We start from the raw sequence: 17,583 nt of genomic DNA on the forward strand, positions 1-17,583 counted from the left end.
CTCCCACGGCATGCCTGGGAATGAATTTCCTTCCTGTGGTTTCCCAGTGTGTTGGGCAGAAGATGGGGGTGGGGTGGGATCAGTGTGAAGGTGGCTGAGTACCCGTGTATATAGAGTGATTGGGGAATCACTGGAGTTCGTGTGTAAGTCTTTCCCCAGCAGACATATGGGCCCTTGGGACTCAGCGGTCATTTTCTCTTTGTTGTAACTTCCGTGCCACCCCTCTCCCGACACTCCCGGTAGGTGTTTGTATATTTGTGTGTGTGTGTACATTTGTAAAGAGAAGGGTTTCTGGTTTCTCTGTGGGAATGGGGAGCTATTACTTACACTCCTTCAGAGGCCAGAGAGGTTGTTTTTTAAATCTGAGGTCACACAGCAAGTCTGTGTCAGTGCTTTAGTCCCGCCACCATGCTTTCAGGCATGGCTTCATAGCAGGGAGAGACCACAGGAAGGAGGACTTGGTCCTTCCCCTTGGAGGCCCTGGTCCAAGGGGAGAAGCAGGGCCCTTGTAATGGGGGATTGGCATGGGAGGTTCTGTCTGCTCTCCCCAGTGCCTGGAACACAGTAGTGAAGGACTTGGGAGTGTGCCGGGGGCTGCCCGTTGTGCCCCTCCTCTGTACCTGCCGTCCCTGCACTGGGGGAACCTGGGCTTCCCCACTCTGCCTCTCTTGGCTCCTGGCTCTTCTCGTAGGCTGGGAGATATGATCGTCTTTCTGGCTGCTTGTTACATAATCTCTCCAGAAGGTTTTTTTTTTTTTTTTAATCTTTCCTGGTTTTTCCTGGGAGGTGTGATGAGGGGAGAAGGCAGAGGGTAGACTCTTCAGGTTGGGGCTGGAGAACTGATAGTCAGGAGGCTGGAGGAGGCCTCCTAGCCTCCGAGAAGGACAGGAAAGACGAGGCCTTGGGGTTAGGCCCTCACTGATTGTGGCCTAGCCCCTCCTCCTCCCCGACTCTGCCCTGGGAATGTCTCTGTGCTGTGGATTTTCCTGGCCCTTGTGCCCCCAGAGAGGCCTGCCTCTCTGTTCCTCCTGTTAACTGTCTTCTGGCCAGCCAGGCCCCCGCCCTCCCTGTTTGGCTTTGGCCCAGAATCTCAGTGCTCGCCCTGGCCTGGTGTGGATGGGACCCTGTGTTGGACACTTTGCCTCCCACTCGTGTGCCTCTGTGGGCGGGAGGTGCCAGAAACAAATGGGTGGGCCCAGCATTTCTCCCCTAGCTGTGCTGAGAGCCAGGCCTCCTGCCTCCGTGTCTCTCTGGTCCAGAGCATGGTGGCCTTACTGGAGAAGGGGAGTGGGTGGGGATGGGTAATGCAGACCTCAGCTCTCGGGAACAAGTCATAGCTGCTGGAAGTGGGTCTGAGGATCAGACCTGGCCCTCGAACCTCAGCTCAGGTTCTGGGTCTTGAGGCACTGTGCTGACAGGCGTGCCCCACCCCTTGGGATCAGGGCTGGGGCTCTCCAGGCTCTCAAGCCAACTGGTTTGAGGCAATTATCTGCCTTTTAGAGGGAAGGAAGAGATGGTGGCGGGGCCAGCGTAGCCTTAGCATCACTGTAATCGCTAGTGGCTTTTACAAGCCAGTCATGGGGCCGGAGTCTGGCCAGCTGTCTGTCCTTCGGTCCCAGTTTGGTGACTTACTCATGGGGTGAGGGGGAGGCGTCGGGCACAGGTAGTTCTCTCCTGGGAGCTGAACCCCTTTCTGTGTGGCAGTTGATGTCCCCGTCTGTCCACAACTTCAGCAGGCAGAATGGAGCTTAGACTTCAGGAAGGACTTAACAGTAGAGGTGGGTGAGGGAGAGAGCGCAAGCTCCAGCTTGGCCGGAGAAAGACAGATCTCAGAGTACTTTCTTCTCCAGTGGCTCTTGGTGGCTCTGCTGAAAGGCCTTGAACTTTGGCCTAGTGTAGATGGTGCTGTTTGGCTCCTGGAATATTTATCTTCTCTTCTCCCGTGCTGCCTGGGACTGCAGGTATCCTGAGGAGAGTTTGTCCTGGACTTGTGGGATGGCTAGCCTCTGGGCCCCTTTCCCCTGGCAAGGGCGGGTGAGTGGGGGTCCTATGGAAACTAGCATGCCCGGATACATCTGGCAGGTCCATAGCGTTTAGTGGCACACGTGCATGGAGGTGTGCAGCACATACACACGGGTGCGTCCACACCCCTGGGGCCACTGCATCCGGTAGGGGCTGGGGGTACTGAAAGGCAAAGATAATTAGAAGATCAGAGACTGGGAACAGGGTGAGGGGACTGGAGGCCAGAAGGCAGAGGTATGGAGAACCCTAAAGAGAGGAGTGTTGAAGGGAGCTTGAGGAATTGGGTCTAGAGCTAGAGCATGGCGTGTTGGTTGGAGAGTCCTGGCTGACTTCCATCACTGCCCCTTGCTCACCACTCCATCCCTGCCACCATTTATCCCTCTGTGGCCCTGGCTCAGCCTACCTTGGCCCCTCATGCTACCCACATGTCCTTGGGTGAATCCACTTTGCAGATGTACGGGAGTTTCACCTAGCCTTGTGGTGAGCAGAGCACCTGGGTCTTTGGGTGGTTCGTCACTGGTCTCTGTCGCACTCCTCACTCACCCAGATAAACAAGGCCAGTCCGAGGCATCAAGGTTACATGTGAGCCCTCAGGCATCTCAGGGCTGACCCCTAGCCTGGGCGATCCCCAGGGCCCTTTGCATTTGATTTTCCCTTTTCTCGAGGCTGTGTCCACAACCTCCCCTTCCTGGGGGGCCTAGCCATGCTTCTGGCTGATTTCTCTAGGATGGAGGTGGGCGATGTGTTCGCTGACTCTGCACGAGACCCTGAGAGCTTGGGACTGGGGGATGACAGTTGCGCCTCCTGTTTGGTCTCTCTCCCCTGTGTTGTAGGCTGGGAAGAGAGGGACTTGTCTGGAGCTCTGGCCTGTTGCTGGCCTCACCCAGGCGGGACCATATTTACTCACTTAAACTCACCCTCCCAGCCTCCCAGGAGGCTCCAGGCTCTAGGCCTGGTCACTGACCTTGGCGTGGTGCTCTGGCCACTCCCTGAGGAGTTAGAAAGGCCCAGGAAGCATATAGAGAGGGAGCTTGTTTTGCTCCGTGGTCAAGAGCACTTTACCCTCAGGCAGTACCCCACTCACTCTGTTTTCCAATATGCTTTGGAGACCAAAAACTAAAACTTTTGAGATCCCTGGGGACTGGAGGAAGGAAACTTGCATTTGTTGTTTCCCTGTGTGCCAAGCTCTGTGCTGGGCATGGAAACATAGGAAGATTCATTTATTTCTCACACACTGTTTCATTTGTCGTTTCCTTTGTAATTAGGGAGACTGAGTAAGAGATTTAAGTGACTTGCTCAAGTTTTCCCAGTTAGGAGTTGCTAAGGGCTTTTGTCTGAGATTAAGGGAAGGATCCTGCCCGCAGGAAGGGCAGTGGAAAGGAAGGCCCAGGGAGACCTGGGGGTAGGAGGAAGATACACTGAAGGGAAGGACCAACCCAGTAGGATTCCCTGACAGAAGGCAGAGGATCAGGATCTGGTGGCAGGTTGGGGGGTGGGGGGGACATGCTTTGGTACCCTGAGAAGGTCTCCTGATGGACTGTCATGGGGTAAGGTTCCCAAAGCAGGGATACGTAAGCAGGAATAGATGACACTCAGACCCCTCCTGGGTACTGGTTAGTACTCTCTAAAGCTGCCATATGAGAAGACTGAGGAGAGAGACTAGATCAGGAAAGATTTGAGCCACAAGAGTCCTGGGCTTGTGCGAAGGGTGAGAGGCGTGGCTGACTTGAGCCTGATGGTAGGGAACCTGCCCCGGAAGGAATGTGCTGTTGCTCCTGGGAAGGGAGACCCTGCCTGCTCTCAGTCCAAGCTGTGCAGGGAAGCGCTGTGCTCAGCAGTCAGCCCACCTCTGCCACTTACTCCTGGTGACCTTGTGCAAGTCCCTGCCCATCTCTGAGCTGGTTTCCATTTCTGTGAAACAGAGATGCCTCCCCTGGAAAAAAAAAAGGTTAAAAGGTTCCATGGGAAAATGTGTGGTACTCAACACAGAGTGGGTGCTTGGAAAGTGGCTGTATCCTTTCTTCCAGACGTCAGCTCCAGCCTGGCCCTGGACCTGCCTGCTAAGGCCATGGTCCAGAAGGTGGGGCAGGGGCACACTGTGTCCCAGGCAGGAACTTGATGTGAGGGGGGCTGAGGAGGGCCCCGAGAAGACCCAGGGGTGGGCTTGGGAAGCTGAGCCCAGCTCTGCCCTCCCCGTCCAGCCATCTCCTTGTCTCAGAACTGTCCCCTCCTCATTTCACCCCAGAGTGTTAGCAGATCCCTCTGGCTGCTTACTTATCTCATGATTTCCCTGCCCCCACCCCTGCCAGCAAATACTTGGGATTGAGGGTTGGGAGAATGAGGAGGAGTAAGAGAGAGCTGATGCTCAGACCTCAAGGGAAGACCGACTGCAGGAGTGGGTGTGGGTGGGGAGAGGAGGGTTGGTCTCTGTGGAGTCTCCCCGCTCCAGTTGGATCAAGTAGCACGGAGGCGAGGGGATGGGGCAGATGACCTCAGACCTTTAGAGCCTGTGTGTTTTGACGGTTGGGGGCAGACCTGGAGGAAGGCCTTCCCAGTCACATCTCTGGGCCGCTGAGCCCCTTCCCTCCACCCCCCACAGCTGCCTGCCCCTCTCTGCTGACTCCCCTGTGCATACCCCGTGGGGCCCAGGCTGAATGGGTGGGGACAGGTGTCCTGGCCCAGCTGTTCCCTCTTGTCTCCCCCACCTGTCAGCCCAGAGGGTGGGGAGCTGACAGCAGAGAGGAGGAACCTCTTGGCCTCCTCACCTGCTCGCTGGGGTGGGGCCCTGGTTGTAAAGTGTAGCTGAAGGATTGAGAGGAGACAATAGACTGGACTTCCTCCTTAGACGGAGGGTAGCTCTTGATAGAAATGGCAGAGAAAGCTGGGTATGCAGGGATCCTCACTGTCAGTAATCAGAGGGGTCTTTGTACAGTATCTTCAAGAAAGAGTGAGAAACTGCATATTGGTGAAGGGCGTGGATCAAATCTGGGGGCAAGTGTTTGCATAGATCTGTGCAGGTACTTCCCCCGCCCCCCGCCACTGTCTGCCCATGGGGGTGCGGGGTGCTCCATCTGGCTGGGCATCTTAGCCTCACCTGGCACCTTTCCTGAAAGCAGCAAGCTAATCCTGTAAGAGCTGCCTGGCTGGCCGCCTCGGCAGGCCCACGCAGCCGCACTGCTGCCCTCCTTGCCAGGGGCTTAGAGGACTGTCCTTCGAGTTAGAAGGAGATCCAGCTGCCACCCCAAGCGGCCCCTTTAAATCCTCGGTGGCTTCCCGAGGTCATGATGTCTCTAGGAGGATTTGCTCTCCCTGATTGGATTGGCCTCTTTGGGGTGGGGCTGCTGGCGGTAATAGTAGGTGAGCACTTTGCATTCTCCTCCACTGCCTCCCCTTTCCATTGGAATTGGTGCGTCCAGTGTGAGGGCCCGGCCTCAGGCCCTTCCCTGCTCTCCTTGCTCTCAAGTCCCAGCAGTCAGGACATGCAATCCCTTCATCTGCTTCAGCCTGAGCAGCCTTGCCCCTGTTCTGTGGATGGGGAAAAAAAGGACCCTGCTGCTTTAAACAAGGGAACAAACCGGAGTGCCCTTCTGAGACTGTACTGCCTGCTTTTCTCCACTTTTTCCTCTTCAGCTTGCTCTTCCTTTGGCCAGGGGCCCACACATCATAGTTTTCCCAAGCCCTCATTTCCATGGGCAGTCCCTCTCCTGATCTAACCATCAGCCCACCTGCTGCAATGGCAGGCAGCCCAGACCCAGCACTGGTGTCATTATGCTCACCCCAACGGCTCTCAAGCTGACCCGCCCCCAAGGCCCCAGCTGCCACTTTCACTTCTGTCTCCTGAGACCCCAGAGGGAAGTTGGGTGGGGAGGTGGAAGGTGACACACTAACCGTTCCAACCGCCCCACCTCTCCTCAGCCGAGGCCTCTCTGGCCAGGGGCACCCCGCCACCACTCTGATCAAGATGAGTGGAATGAGCGTAGGTTGCCAGGGAAGGGTTGGCTGCAGTGGGAGGGATGGTGGTTAGATAGCAGGAAGAATTTCCTGGGATAGGAGACCACTGCTTGACTTCATTCTTTCAGGGGGTATGGCTGGAAGCGTAGGTATTATAACTGGACAAACAGAGGTCAGTTTGACCTCTTCAAGGTAGGCAAGGGATCGGCCGTCTTCTAGCTCCCATGGTCGGACTCTAATGCTGTGGCCATCACCCCCTTCCAAGTGTTACCAGCTGCCCGTGCTTGGTCGAGTAGCGTCTAACAAAGCCGATTTTAGCCGCAGAGATGTCTGCGAGTTCAAAGACAGCTCTGGAGAGTCCTCTCTGTAGTCTTAACATCTATCCTGCACACTGTACTAGGCTGTTTCCTCTCACTTTGCACTCTTGAGAGTGGAATTTAGACATGGAGACAGAAATAGAAGTAAAGGACAGTCCACCCCTATCCTACCGCTGCCCCGACCTCGTCGCTAAAGAGGGCACTAGGGCTCTTCTCTGGAGGAGCCCCAGGCTGTTGTGGAAGGATCACACTTCACCTCATCATTCTCATAAAATTCCTCTAGCTCCGGTGCTCAATTGTTGCTCGTAATTACACCTTCTCCCCTCACATCCCTTCCTGGACAGGGGACCTAGACAAGAGTGGAGGACCCTGTTGGACTGAGACCTCTAGACAGTACCACTGGATAAGTGAGGGATGTTTTCTGGAGAAGGATGAGATGGGCGATCTGAGGTGCCAGGAACTCCACTTGGCGTCCCTAAGTGCCTAGGGATGCTGGGTGGGGGTGTCCCAGGTCCTGGAATGGGAAGTAGAAGTTGATGGAATAAGATCAGATGCACTATGCAAACGCCCATGCAGATGAGCAGGAGCAAGTCATTACTGGTCAGCCTGCTAGCTAGAGCATGAAGTGAGGCTCCAGCCTGGCTGCCAGAGCTGGCCCCCCTGATGACCGTGACAGTGACCTTGGGTCAGTCACTGCTCTAACCAGAAGCAGGTTCCCAAGCCCTGGGTCGGATAGCATTCTATGTGTGTGAGGGGATTTGTTTGGCAGAACCTCTGCCCCCGGGGCCTGTGTGCCCCGCGTGGTACCTGCCCTGACCTACCATGAGCCTCTGTCAAGCCTTGGCCATCTGTTGTGGAGGTTATTGTTCTGAAAGCACCCCCTCTTCGTCAGGCCTGTGCCTCCTCTCTCCTGGCCTCCACGTTGCCCTCCCCTCCTAAGCTGGAGGACAGCACGTAAGCGGGCCACCTCCTCTGTCACCTCTCCATGGTGTCACGAGAGTCCTGATCTACCTTTCTTTTGGGGCTCTGTAAAGAGCATAGGAATGTCTAGGCTGGAAGGGCACTAGGGTACCTGGTCCATGCCACCTACCCATTGTACTGGCAGGGGGAGGGGGGTGAACCCTGGAGGGGGCAGTGACTTTTTCAGGTTCACACAGTGAGTTTGGCCAGGGCAGGGGCTTGAACCCAAGCGCCCAGAACCCCTACCCACAGTCCCGGTATTTCCTCGGGCTGTTCATTGCCCTTCCTCAACCTCTCCCTTTTCTACCAGGACTCAATCTCCTGTTACCACCTCCCCCCCCCCCCCCCCCCAGTTATTTCTGAGGTCAGCAGCACAGGGACTAGGGTGGGTCCTGGGAGCCAGCCCAGAGGCCACTAATGGAAGGCCAGAGCTGGGTGGGAAGTGCTAGAGGTTGGGGGTGGGGGTCTGCAGCTGCCTCTGTAGGGAGCCATGGGGCCTCTGAGCTGCTACAGGAAGGATGAGAGCTAGACTACAGGAAGGACAAGCTGGGGTGGGGAAGCAGTGGGGAGGCTCAGGAGACAGACCCTCACGAGAGCGGCATCTCCTGGGCAGAGAACAGGATGGCCCATCCCAGGAGACTTGCCAAGGAGGAGAGGGCGGGAAGCCTAGGGTGGGGCTTGGGAGAGTTGTCCAGCGGAAGCTGGAGGGAGGGCCCCTAGCCCTGCTCCCCACACTAGGTGCTCCTCTTGGCAGGTCGATTCCTGTGCCTTCAAATGGGGCTGCAGTGCTTGCCTCCACTTAGGGCACCTGGGACCTAAGACCACCCCCCACCCCCGCTCCACGCCCCACGTCCAGCTTTCTTGGACTGGTCCTTCTCTCCCTCCCCCCCAGCCCGACAGCCCGCCCCCAGGTCCCCTGTCGGTGAGTTAAAATTAGCTCAGTGCCCAGACTAAAAATAGCCCCTGCCCAGCCCTGAGGCTGCTGGGCTGGGGGAGGGGAGTCCCCGAGGGAGGGGACGATGGTGGGAACCGGGGGTTTGGGGAGTGAGCCTGCCAAACAGTACGTTGAAGGGAGGAGGAGGAGGATGGGGATGGGTCTGGCCTGTGCCTTTGAGAGCAGACCCTAGGACTCCGGGGCAAGTGCGTGGGAGGGGCAGAGAGAATGGAGAGCAGAGAGGAGCCGGGGAGCAGTGGGTGGGGAGCTGGCTGGGCGCGTGAGAGCTGGACTGTGCAGGGTCAGGGAGAGGGGCCCTGCCTTGGCCCAGACTTCGAGGGGAGGGGAATGCCCCCAGCTCCAGGACTAGTACAGGGTTGGTGAAGAAAGGGCTCTGCATGCCCCTGAGGCTGCAAACCCCAAGACTCCTGCCTGGGCCCCACCTCTCAGTGGTCCCTGAGCTCACCTTCCCACCCGTCTTGCAGAGTCCCCACCCAGCCTGTGTCTGTGCTTAGAGAGAGTGGCTTGGAAGGTTGTGAGCCCTGGAGTGGGGCAGGAATGGAGGCAGTGCCCAGGGTGTTGAGAGAGCTCCTGGGCCTTACGCTTACCTCCATCCACCTGCTCTCACTGCCTGCCTGCCCTAAAGCCTAGACCTAGCCAGAGCCCCAAGAGCCGAGATGCTCTGTCCCAGGCCAGGTCTGGGCCCAGTCCTGGCCCCTGAAGTTCTCCCTGGCTCTCCCTGCCCTGCCCTTGTCTGTCTCTTGGCGGGACTGCAGGGTTTTGGGGCGGGGATAGAGTCCTGTCGAGTTATGCCCCCATGCCCAGCCTACGTCAGGGCGCTGCGAGCAGTTGTTGAGCCTGCCTCTTGTTCTCTGCCTGCCTCTCTCTGAATCTTTGCCTCTGGTCTCCTGCCTCTCGCTCTCCTCTGGCCCTGTCTGTCTCTGCCCACCTCTGCCCCTCACTCTGCCTTCTGCTTGGCTCTACTTCTTTTTCTGTGTCTCTTTCCCTGCGTCTGTGCGTCTGTCCCCCTTTGCCACCCCCCTCTGTGTCTGCCTCACCCACGCCTCCTCCCTTGTTAGTGAGCAGGCTGCTTGAGGCCGCCTGACTGTGGGGGTGACAGGTGGATTGGATTGTCACCCCCTCCCCCAGCGCCTGCTGCTTATTTCATGCCCTGCAGCCCAGCCACAGGGAAGGGGCGGGAGGAGGGATGACAGCTGTCTCCAGCGCCTCTTGCCTTCCCCTCCAGTCCACAGCCTGCAGCCCTGAGCAGCCTGGGAGGAAGGGATGGAAGGGCCTGCTTAATGAGAGTTGCCTTTCTCACTGTGGAAGAGCAGGGGCTGAAGCCCGTTGCTCTGTGATGGGGGCTGCTCACTCAGCCTCTCTGGGCAGCTGCTCCATTTTGACTTGCGCTGGTGTGGCAGCTCTGAAAGCAGATGCTCTGCAGTGCCTCCGAGCCTCTGGGCCACTGGGACGGAGGATGGATCTGGGTAGAAGGGGAGCGGGGAGGTAGGTGGTCCCCCGACAGCACCAGGAGAGAGGAGGTGGGGGTTACCTTTGGGAGGTGCCTGTCCTGCAGCTCCCCCAGGAAGGGCAGCCCTGCTGCAACGGCAGCCAGCTCCGAGAGACTGCCCTGACCGCTCCCCCCACTCCTCCATCTGGCCCCAGGCCACCCTCACACAGGAACTGAGATAGCATCATTCTGAAACCCGAGAATGGTTTGAATATTGCTCAGGTACCAAGAGGTGTTACATTGGGGGAGGCAGGGGCCTGTTACTTCTCCTATGCCCCCTCCAAACCAAGACCCCCTTTAGGGTACACATTATATATTATTTGCACCTCCTTTGCTTGTCAGTACAACCCACATATTCCTGTTGGGTCTGTGGCCCAGCAGAGAAAACTGGTTGTCCGTGGGGTCCTCCTGGAACCCCACCGTGTCTGGTCCCCTCCCTCAGCCTCTCCTTGTCAAGAGTGTTGTGAGAGAAGCCTCCTGCCCTCTTTACACTCCACTAGCAAAGGCTTCTCTGCAGCCACCCTTCTCCGCAGTGGGTCCTCGCCTGCCTCCCTCCCTCAGCTCAGCTGCCATCCCCCTCGTCTGTCACTCCTTCTGCCTCCATGGGGTGAGGCCCTCTCTCTGTCTGCTCCCATTACTCCCCAGTCCCGTCCTCCCAGCACTACCCAGAGTAGGTGAGTCAGAGTCAGCTGGAGCCTTTGAGGGGGGACTTTCAGTGACAGCGATGCTGCCAGCCGAAGTCATAGCTGTGCCCTGAGGTCAGGAATGATTCGGCCCTGGGGCCATCGGAGCAGAAAGGCCGTCCTGGACAACCCCCTGTCTGCATAGCAGCTCTCCACCCTCCCAAGCCTTTGGCCTCCAGGAGAAGAAGCCAAAAGCCAGGTCATCTGGGAGGGCTTCCTAGAGGAGGAGTGACTAGAGAGGGGAAGAGGAATGGGGCTGGGCTGGGCGAGGAAGAAAAGGCTCACATCTGGATAACAGATGCTCAGGCCTCTGGCTCCTGGCAGTTGGTTAGGTAATTAGGCAGAGGGCTGATTAAGGAGATCCAGGTGTTCATTAAAATTTCCCTAATGGGCTAGGAGGGAAGCTTGGACAAGGTAGGCCTCCGTACCTTGGATAGGGTCAGTTTAGGGTCCATCGTGCCTACCCAGGCCCCAGCCAGCCCTTTTACCAAAGTAAGGGCTGAGTTCATGTTCTTGCCCCCAAGCTTTCCAAGACTCTGCAGCAACGTAGAATGGATGGATAGCAGAAGGGGAAAGAGGAGTACAGACCGAGCCTGCTTTATGGGAGCCTCCTGGTGAGATAGGAAGAAGGACTGCCCGAAGCGGGGGCATCTTCTCCTTGGGCAGGTAGCACAGAGGTGGGAGTGGCGATGAGGAAGGGGCGACGGGAACCTGGAGTTACGAAAGTGCCTTGGACTGCCTTGGCAGGGACTGGGGGTGGCTGAGGCCTGGCCTGTTTACCTGGCTCTCCTTCCTCTGTCAGCCGAGGCTCAGTGGGCCTCGGTGCCTTCCCTGTCTTCTCAGTCCTGCTCCCTCTTGCATCCCAGCTCCCCCAGCATGAGGCGGGGGTGGGGGGGGGGCGTAGGAGATCAGCCAGGGAGCTGGTTGCCAGGCGACAGTTGCCTGAGCAACCCCATCCTCTCCATCTCCATGTGTTCAGGGCTGCTCCTTAGAAGACTTCAGAGTCTCACCCTCTGTACCAACCAACCTGAGGGTAGGGAGGGTTGAGGACTGAAGTGGCAGGGGTGGTCAGAGGGTAGATGGTGTCCAAACAGGCAGGCTATTGGTGCAGCTGGGAGAGGAAAAGTTGTATTTCCACAGAGCACAGACTGAGGGGAGCTGGTCCTGCAGCAGGACTAAGAGAAGTTATACCTCAGGAAGAACTTCTCTCAGGGCCACGGCAATAAAACAGCCCTTCCTTCCTTTCAACAGACATCTCTCCTCTGTGAGCTCCTCTTCACAGGGGATAGAGTAGTAAAGAATACAGACATGGTTCCTGCCCTCATAACGCTTCAGTCCTGTAGGGGGGCCAGGCATTAAACAGAAGCATGGAATTATGATTATTTACATTCATGATAGGGTTCCGTGGTGGCTCAGCTGGTGAAGACTGCGCTCGCAATGCGGGAGACCTCAGTTTGATCCCTGGGTCGAGATCTGCTGAAACAGGGATAGGCTACCCACTGCGGCATTCTTGGGCTTCCCTGGTGGGTCAGCTGGTAAAGAATCCGCCTGCAGTGGGGAAGACCTGGGTTCTATCCCTGGGTTGACAAGATCCCCTGGAGAAGGGAACGGCTCCCCACTCCAGTATTCTGGCCTGGAGAATTCCATGGACTGTATAGTCCATGGGGTCGCAAAGAGTCATACACAACTGAGCGACTTACACACATACACACACACACACACTCACTCACTCACTCACAATAAGTGCTAGAAAGAAAAGATTAGAATACTCTGAGAGTCAGTAATTTGGGGAGGACCTAAGGAAAGAAGTTAGATTGTAGGAATGACTTTTCTGAGGATCATGAGAGCAAAGAGAGCATGGGCCATAAGCTGAGAGTGGTTATATCTCAGCAGAAGTTTGCTGGTGAACAAAAGGTGGCGAGAATGAGATAGTAAAAATAGGAGAGGGACAGAGGTGGATGCTGTAAGCCAGAGGAGGGTTATGGTGACTGCATTTACCAGTCTGGATTGGGGTTTTCAAGGCTAGATCAGAGAGTCCTGTTTTAAAAGCCCTCTTCTTGAATAATTAAATTTTAAGAAAGCCCTCCCCTGCCCTCAGTATTTCCCTGCCAAGCCCATACCACTGAAATTCTGGAAAATACAGCCTTTGGGTTGCACTGGAAGGCAGAGGAGCTGAAATTCTTGGAGTAGAGCCTTTACAGTGTTTGGCAGAGGTTGGGGTCACAGGCAAGGGATGGGATGGCTGGAGCTGGTTCTGGGTCCCGATGTCGGCTCAGCTAGCTCAGGGTTGACTGGGCTGTTGTTGGTGATGTCCTAGGGCATGCGTGAAGGTGGACAGTAGAAGGCCCAGGGCCCATGGAGCACCCTGAGGGTAGGAAACCGGGGAAGAGTGTTTGGGGATTTCTCCCTGGGAAGAGAGAGGGAGAGGTGGAGGGTCCTTCCTGGAGTGGAGAGGGAGCTACATTGTTTTCCAGAGATACCTGAACTCAGCAGAAGTGCTCTTCCAGCTAACTGAGCTAGGGAAGGCCTGAGGGAAAGTCCTGGTAGTGGGAGAGAGTGGGGAGGGATATTCCTGGCTCCTTCCAAGTCCACAGAGTCCCTGCCGGCCCTCTCTGCTCCCCTCTGTGGCCAAGGCTGAACTTGCGGCATCTGCTCTGGAACCCAGGGGGCCATAGTTGAGTGGATATGTAAAGGCTCCAGAGAAACTCAGCAACCACTGAAATGGGGGCTGGGGAGGGGGTTCCAATGACACCTCTGTCCGGGTTGGGTGGGGGAGGTGAGAGCCCACCCCCCTGGACACTGGTGAGCTCTCCCGCAGGGCCTCTGCGGAAGGGGAACTCTGGAGGAGGGCTGGCATGTGGCCAGGACTCCTCCCAGGACCCTTTCAGAGTGGCTTTAGGAGGCATGGGCCCCCTGCCACCGTCCCCCACTGCTCCATCTCTGGAATCACAGAGCCGGAAGGGCCCTGGGGTCATCTTGTGCCTCCATCCTGGGCCCTTCCTTTCCCCTCCGCGCCCACCCCCACCCACCGGTTGGCCTGTTAGAGCGCTGTCCACCCCCAGCATGCACCTTTTCTGGCTCGAGCACGGCTGCCATCTCTGTGCCTCCGACCACCCGTTACCTCATGTTGTTCAGTGTGGGGCTCTGTTTCCCCTCCCGGCTCTGGAACTGGAGCTCTTCGAGCAGTGGGCCGTGATGGGTTTGTAGGTGCACGGAGACGGGGGTCCCTCTACCTGGTGCCTGTGTCCCCTGGCTGCCAGCAGCCTCTTTCCTGTATGGCACTCATCTTATATTTTCTCTGCTGCTTAAAGCTGAGCAAGTTTGGGGGGCACTGCTCTTAGTCTGAACTTGGGTTCTAGACATGGCCCATTCCTCTAGAGCAGGAGTGTGTAAACTATGACCCATGGGCCAAATCTGGCCATGCCGCCTTTTCTTAAAAATCTAGTTTTATTGGGGCGGTGCCACACGCATTCCTTTAATTGTGTTGTCCACAGCTGCATTCACGCTGCAATGGCAGAGTTGAGTAGTTACAATGGAGACTATGGCCTGTGATGCCTGAAATACTTATGATTTAGCTTTTTAAAGAAAAAATCACAGACTTGTGGTCTAGAGGGTTTGTTTGTTTAAAGCAGCAGAATCCTTTCTTCAAGCCTGAGGCCAAGGCCCACTGAGCAGAACAGATTGGTGTCGAGGCGCCCTGGTTGAAGGGGGAGAGGGCTTTTGCCGCCTGAGCCCTGCTCTGGGTCTGCAGGCTCCAGGGCTCCGAGTCAGGTGTGAGCCCCACTGCTCTGGACCTGCATTGGCATGCTCTTGAGCCAGGGGCGCAGACACACTGGCGTTTCTGGTAGCAGGTACCCCGTGTGAGCTGTTCACACTCTTGGCCTGTGTTCACTCGGCCCATTCTCTGCACCAGGCTCCATACGGGAACTGCCATCCTTGGCCAGTGGGGCAGCCAGGGAGCCCAGGTGTCTGTTCTGGGAGAGCTCTGGGAAAAAAGGAAGGCCTGAGGCATTCTCTAAGACCCAGACCCTTGGAAGTCAGGGAGCTTCCTGAGTGTATTCTGTCTGACCTAAAACCTGAGGGCAGCTGTGATGGTGTGGGAAAAGCCTTTAGCAGAGTCCTGGGCCTGAGTGAATTCTAGCTCGTGCTTGGCTGTGGCGTGCCATCGCCTCGTTGCCACCATTTCCTCGGTTTGTGGATGGGGCCTAGATGCTGCCAGCCTCTCACAGGGGTGCTGTGAGCCTGGCCGGGGTGCCCAGGGAGCTGGGCTGCGGGTTGCCTCGGCTGACAGTCCTCTTGTAACCCTCCCCACCCAGGAGGCTGTGCAGAAGGTGTCCTGCAGACCATGAACTGAGCGCTGGTGCAAGACCGTTCATGAGCACAGTGTAAGGTGTGCTGAGCCCGCCACCCAGCAACCCCCTCCCTTTCCTGGCACTGAGGATCCCCAGAAAAGATGGGGAGGAAAAAGATTCAGATCCAGCGAATCACCGATGAGCGGAACCGACAGGTGAGGGCATCCTGGCGCCCCACAGAGTGGTTGTGGGCAGGGAGCTGGCCTCTGCCTCCACTCCTTCTAGCCACTCCAAAAAGGCTTCCTGGAATAAGGGGGCTCTAGAGTCTGTTATGGAAGGGCAAGGGCTGAGTTGGGAAAAGAGGAACCCCCATCTCCCTGCACCTCTTAGAGTCTTGTGTCCTAGAACCCTAGGACTCACCTGCTGCTGCGGCCAGGCAGACCTGTGTCCCTCCCATATTCAGCATGCAGGCCTCAGAACATGCCCAGGCACTTCCCCTTTCACAGGATGAATCCCTGCCCTCCTCCTATCCCAAGGGAAGAGCCTGGAAGCTCTTGTCTTCTCCTTCCCTAACCTCTTCATAGCCTCCAGCCCAGAGATGTGGAGTTCTGTCCATCTGACTTCTTTGCCATCAGTGAATTGGCTCCGGGCTGTGTCTTGGCCATGTGTTGGCAGAGAGGTGCTGACCTGTTCCTTCTCCAGACAAGGGCTCCTAAGAACAGGGCTGTGTTACCCTGAGGCAGGGGCTATGTCCAGCGGCCTGTGGGTGGGACTTCTGGGCAGCCCTTAACTGAGCCATACCTGGCCGCCCACCCACCCATCTACAGGTGACGTTCACCAAGCGGAAGTTCGGGCTGATGAAGAAGGCGTACGAGCTGAGCGTGCTCTGTGACTGCGAGATCGCGCTCATCATCTTCAACCACTCCAACAAGCTGTTCCAGTACGCCAGCACGGACATGGACAAGGTGCTGCTCAAGTACACGGAGTACAACGAGCCGCACGAGAGCCGCACCAACGCTGACATCATCGAGGTGGGCCGCGCGCAGACCCCGCCCCCGCCTGCAGCTGCACACCCCACGCCCACACGTGTGCACACCTGCCCCATGAAGCCCCTCACCCATGTGCACATGCATATAAACCCACATCCTCTCGCACAAACCCGGGGAAGGAGGAGGGCAGCAAGGTAGCTGTCAGCTGGGGCTGCCCACTCAGCCCACGCCCCCCAGCACCCTCTGAGCCATTTTCCTCACGTCTGTCAGGTGTAGCATGACGTTCCTGCTCTGTCTTCTCTCAGATTCTCTCTCTCTTTTCTTTCTTCTCCATCTTTTGATGTGCTCCCGCCTCTGACTCTTTCTCTCTCTGTCTCATTCTTTGTTTCCATCCCTCCTGCTCTGTCTTTGTCCCTTTGTGGGTCCCTGTGGCTCTGTTTTCTGTTTCAGAGAGAGCCGACCTGATGAACCATTAAAGGACATGGGCTTAGGAGTCCAGCTCCGGCCTTTACTGGCTGTGTGGCCTTGGGCAGGTGGTTCTGCAAGCCTTGGTGCCCACCCCCGTGAAATGGGGCCAGTGCCTGCTTTGAAGAGTGTTGTGCATTGAATGAGACAGCCCAGTGTCTGCTTCCCTCACTGGGGGTGCAGGCCCTGTGCCGATGAAGAGGGCGCCTGGGGAGCCACAGGCCTGCCTTCTGGGAGCAAGACTTGATTTTAACAGATATGGAGGAAATTCCTCTATTTTTATATTAGAGAAAATAGGTTTACTCTAGACTAGAAAGTAAAATTTACATTCATTTTCAAGACAAAACAAGCATCTGTGAAGATGTTTTGAGCGTGGAGAGGGCAGCTTGGGGGTCTCCTCTAGACGCGTCAGGGGCGCGTGCCCTGCTTTGTGCGCGAGAAGCACGAGCCTTTGGTCGAGGACACCGCACAGGGCGGTGCATGCCAGGAACTCAGGAAATGCAAGGAACGATATTGCTTTCTCCCTCTCATTCTTCTCCCTGTCTGTCTCAGGCTCTGCTTCTCTCTCCCCTTCTTTTTTAAACAGAGCCCAGGGGTGGAGTCAGGCAGTCAGCCCTAGAGCTGCCTTCTCCCGGGGAGCCCTCTGCGCCTCTGGCCGGGGCTCACCCAAGGGTGCACAGGCACCGCCGGCTCAGGGCTGGCCCCTCAACCCATCCCCCAGAAATGCCCACCCCACCACCAACCACATAGCCACATGGTGCCTCAGGAGGGGTGGGCCACCGTGAGGGGAGGGGGCTGAGAACCCTGAGGTGGGGAGACAGTAGGGGAGTCTTAGGGAGGGGCTGGAAGGAGCGCCAGAGGGCAGGCAGGGGAGGACCCTCACCCCTGCTGATGGTAGTGGTGCGGTTACAGACCCTGAGGAAGAAGGGCTTCAACGGCTGCGACAGCCCGGAGCCCGACGGGGAGGACTCGCTGGAACAGAGCCCCCTGCTGGAGGACAAGTACCGGCGCGCCAGCGAGGAGCTGGACGGGCTCTTCCGGCGCTATGGGGTGAGCCCCACTCACTCTCTCTCTGTTGGCCCCCCCTCCCGGCCCCTTCCCCCCCAGGCGCTGCACAAGAAGCACAGGGAATGTGAGAGCCCTGAGGTGGACGAGGTGTTTGCCCTGACCCCCCAGACGGAGGAGAAATATAAAAAGATAGACGAGGAATTTGATAAAATGATGCAGAGTTATAGACTGGCCGTGAGTAGTCGCATGGAGGAGCGCCTCCCTGTGGTGCATGGTGTGGCTTTGCGCCCCGGCCCTCGGCGGCCTCTGGTGGATGTTCTGCTCTGAGCCGCGTGGGGCTGCTGGTGACCACTGAGGACCCTCTGAGCCTGGTTGTGATAAACCCGTGGCCCTTGTCATGGAGCATAAGCTGGGAGAGGCCTGGAGTGCCGCCTCACCAGCAAGAAGTGTGT

The 17,583-nt window shown here is 57.2% G+C and overlaps 1 protein-coding gene across 2 annotated transcripts in view; it reads left to right on the top strand.

Annotated features, from left to right (window-relative positions):
- Positions 1-17,583, top strand: part of MEF2D (myocyte enhancer factor 2D) — a 29,379-nt gene that overhangs the window by 1,645 nt on the left and 10,151 nt on the right. For both annotated transcript variants that reach the window (XM_068965802.1, XM_068965801.1), the window contains exons 2-4: positions 14,694-14,884; positions 15,497-15,700; positions 17,036-17,173. In XM_068965802.1, coding sequence (XP_068821903.1) covers positions 14,831-14,884; positions 15,497-15,700; positions 17,036-17,173 — 396 coding nt within the window. In that variant the 5' untranslated portion in view covers positions 14,694-14,830. The remainder of the gene's footprint in view (positions 1-14,693; positions 14,885-15,496; positions 15,701-17,035; positions 17,174-17,583) is intronic.

Source organism: Capricornis sumatraensis, chromosome 2 (genome assembly GCF_032405125.1).
Source record: "Capricornis sumatraensis isolate serow.1 chromosome 2, serow.2, whole genome shotgun sequence".
Taxonomy (NCBI): Eukaryota; Metazoa; Chordata; class Mammalia; order Artiodactyla; family Bovidae; genus Capricornis; species Capricornis sumatraensis.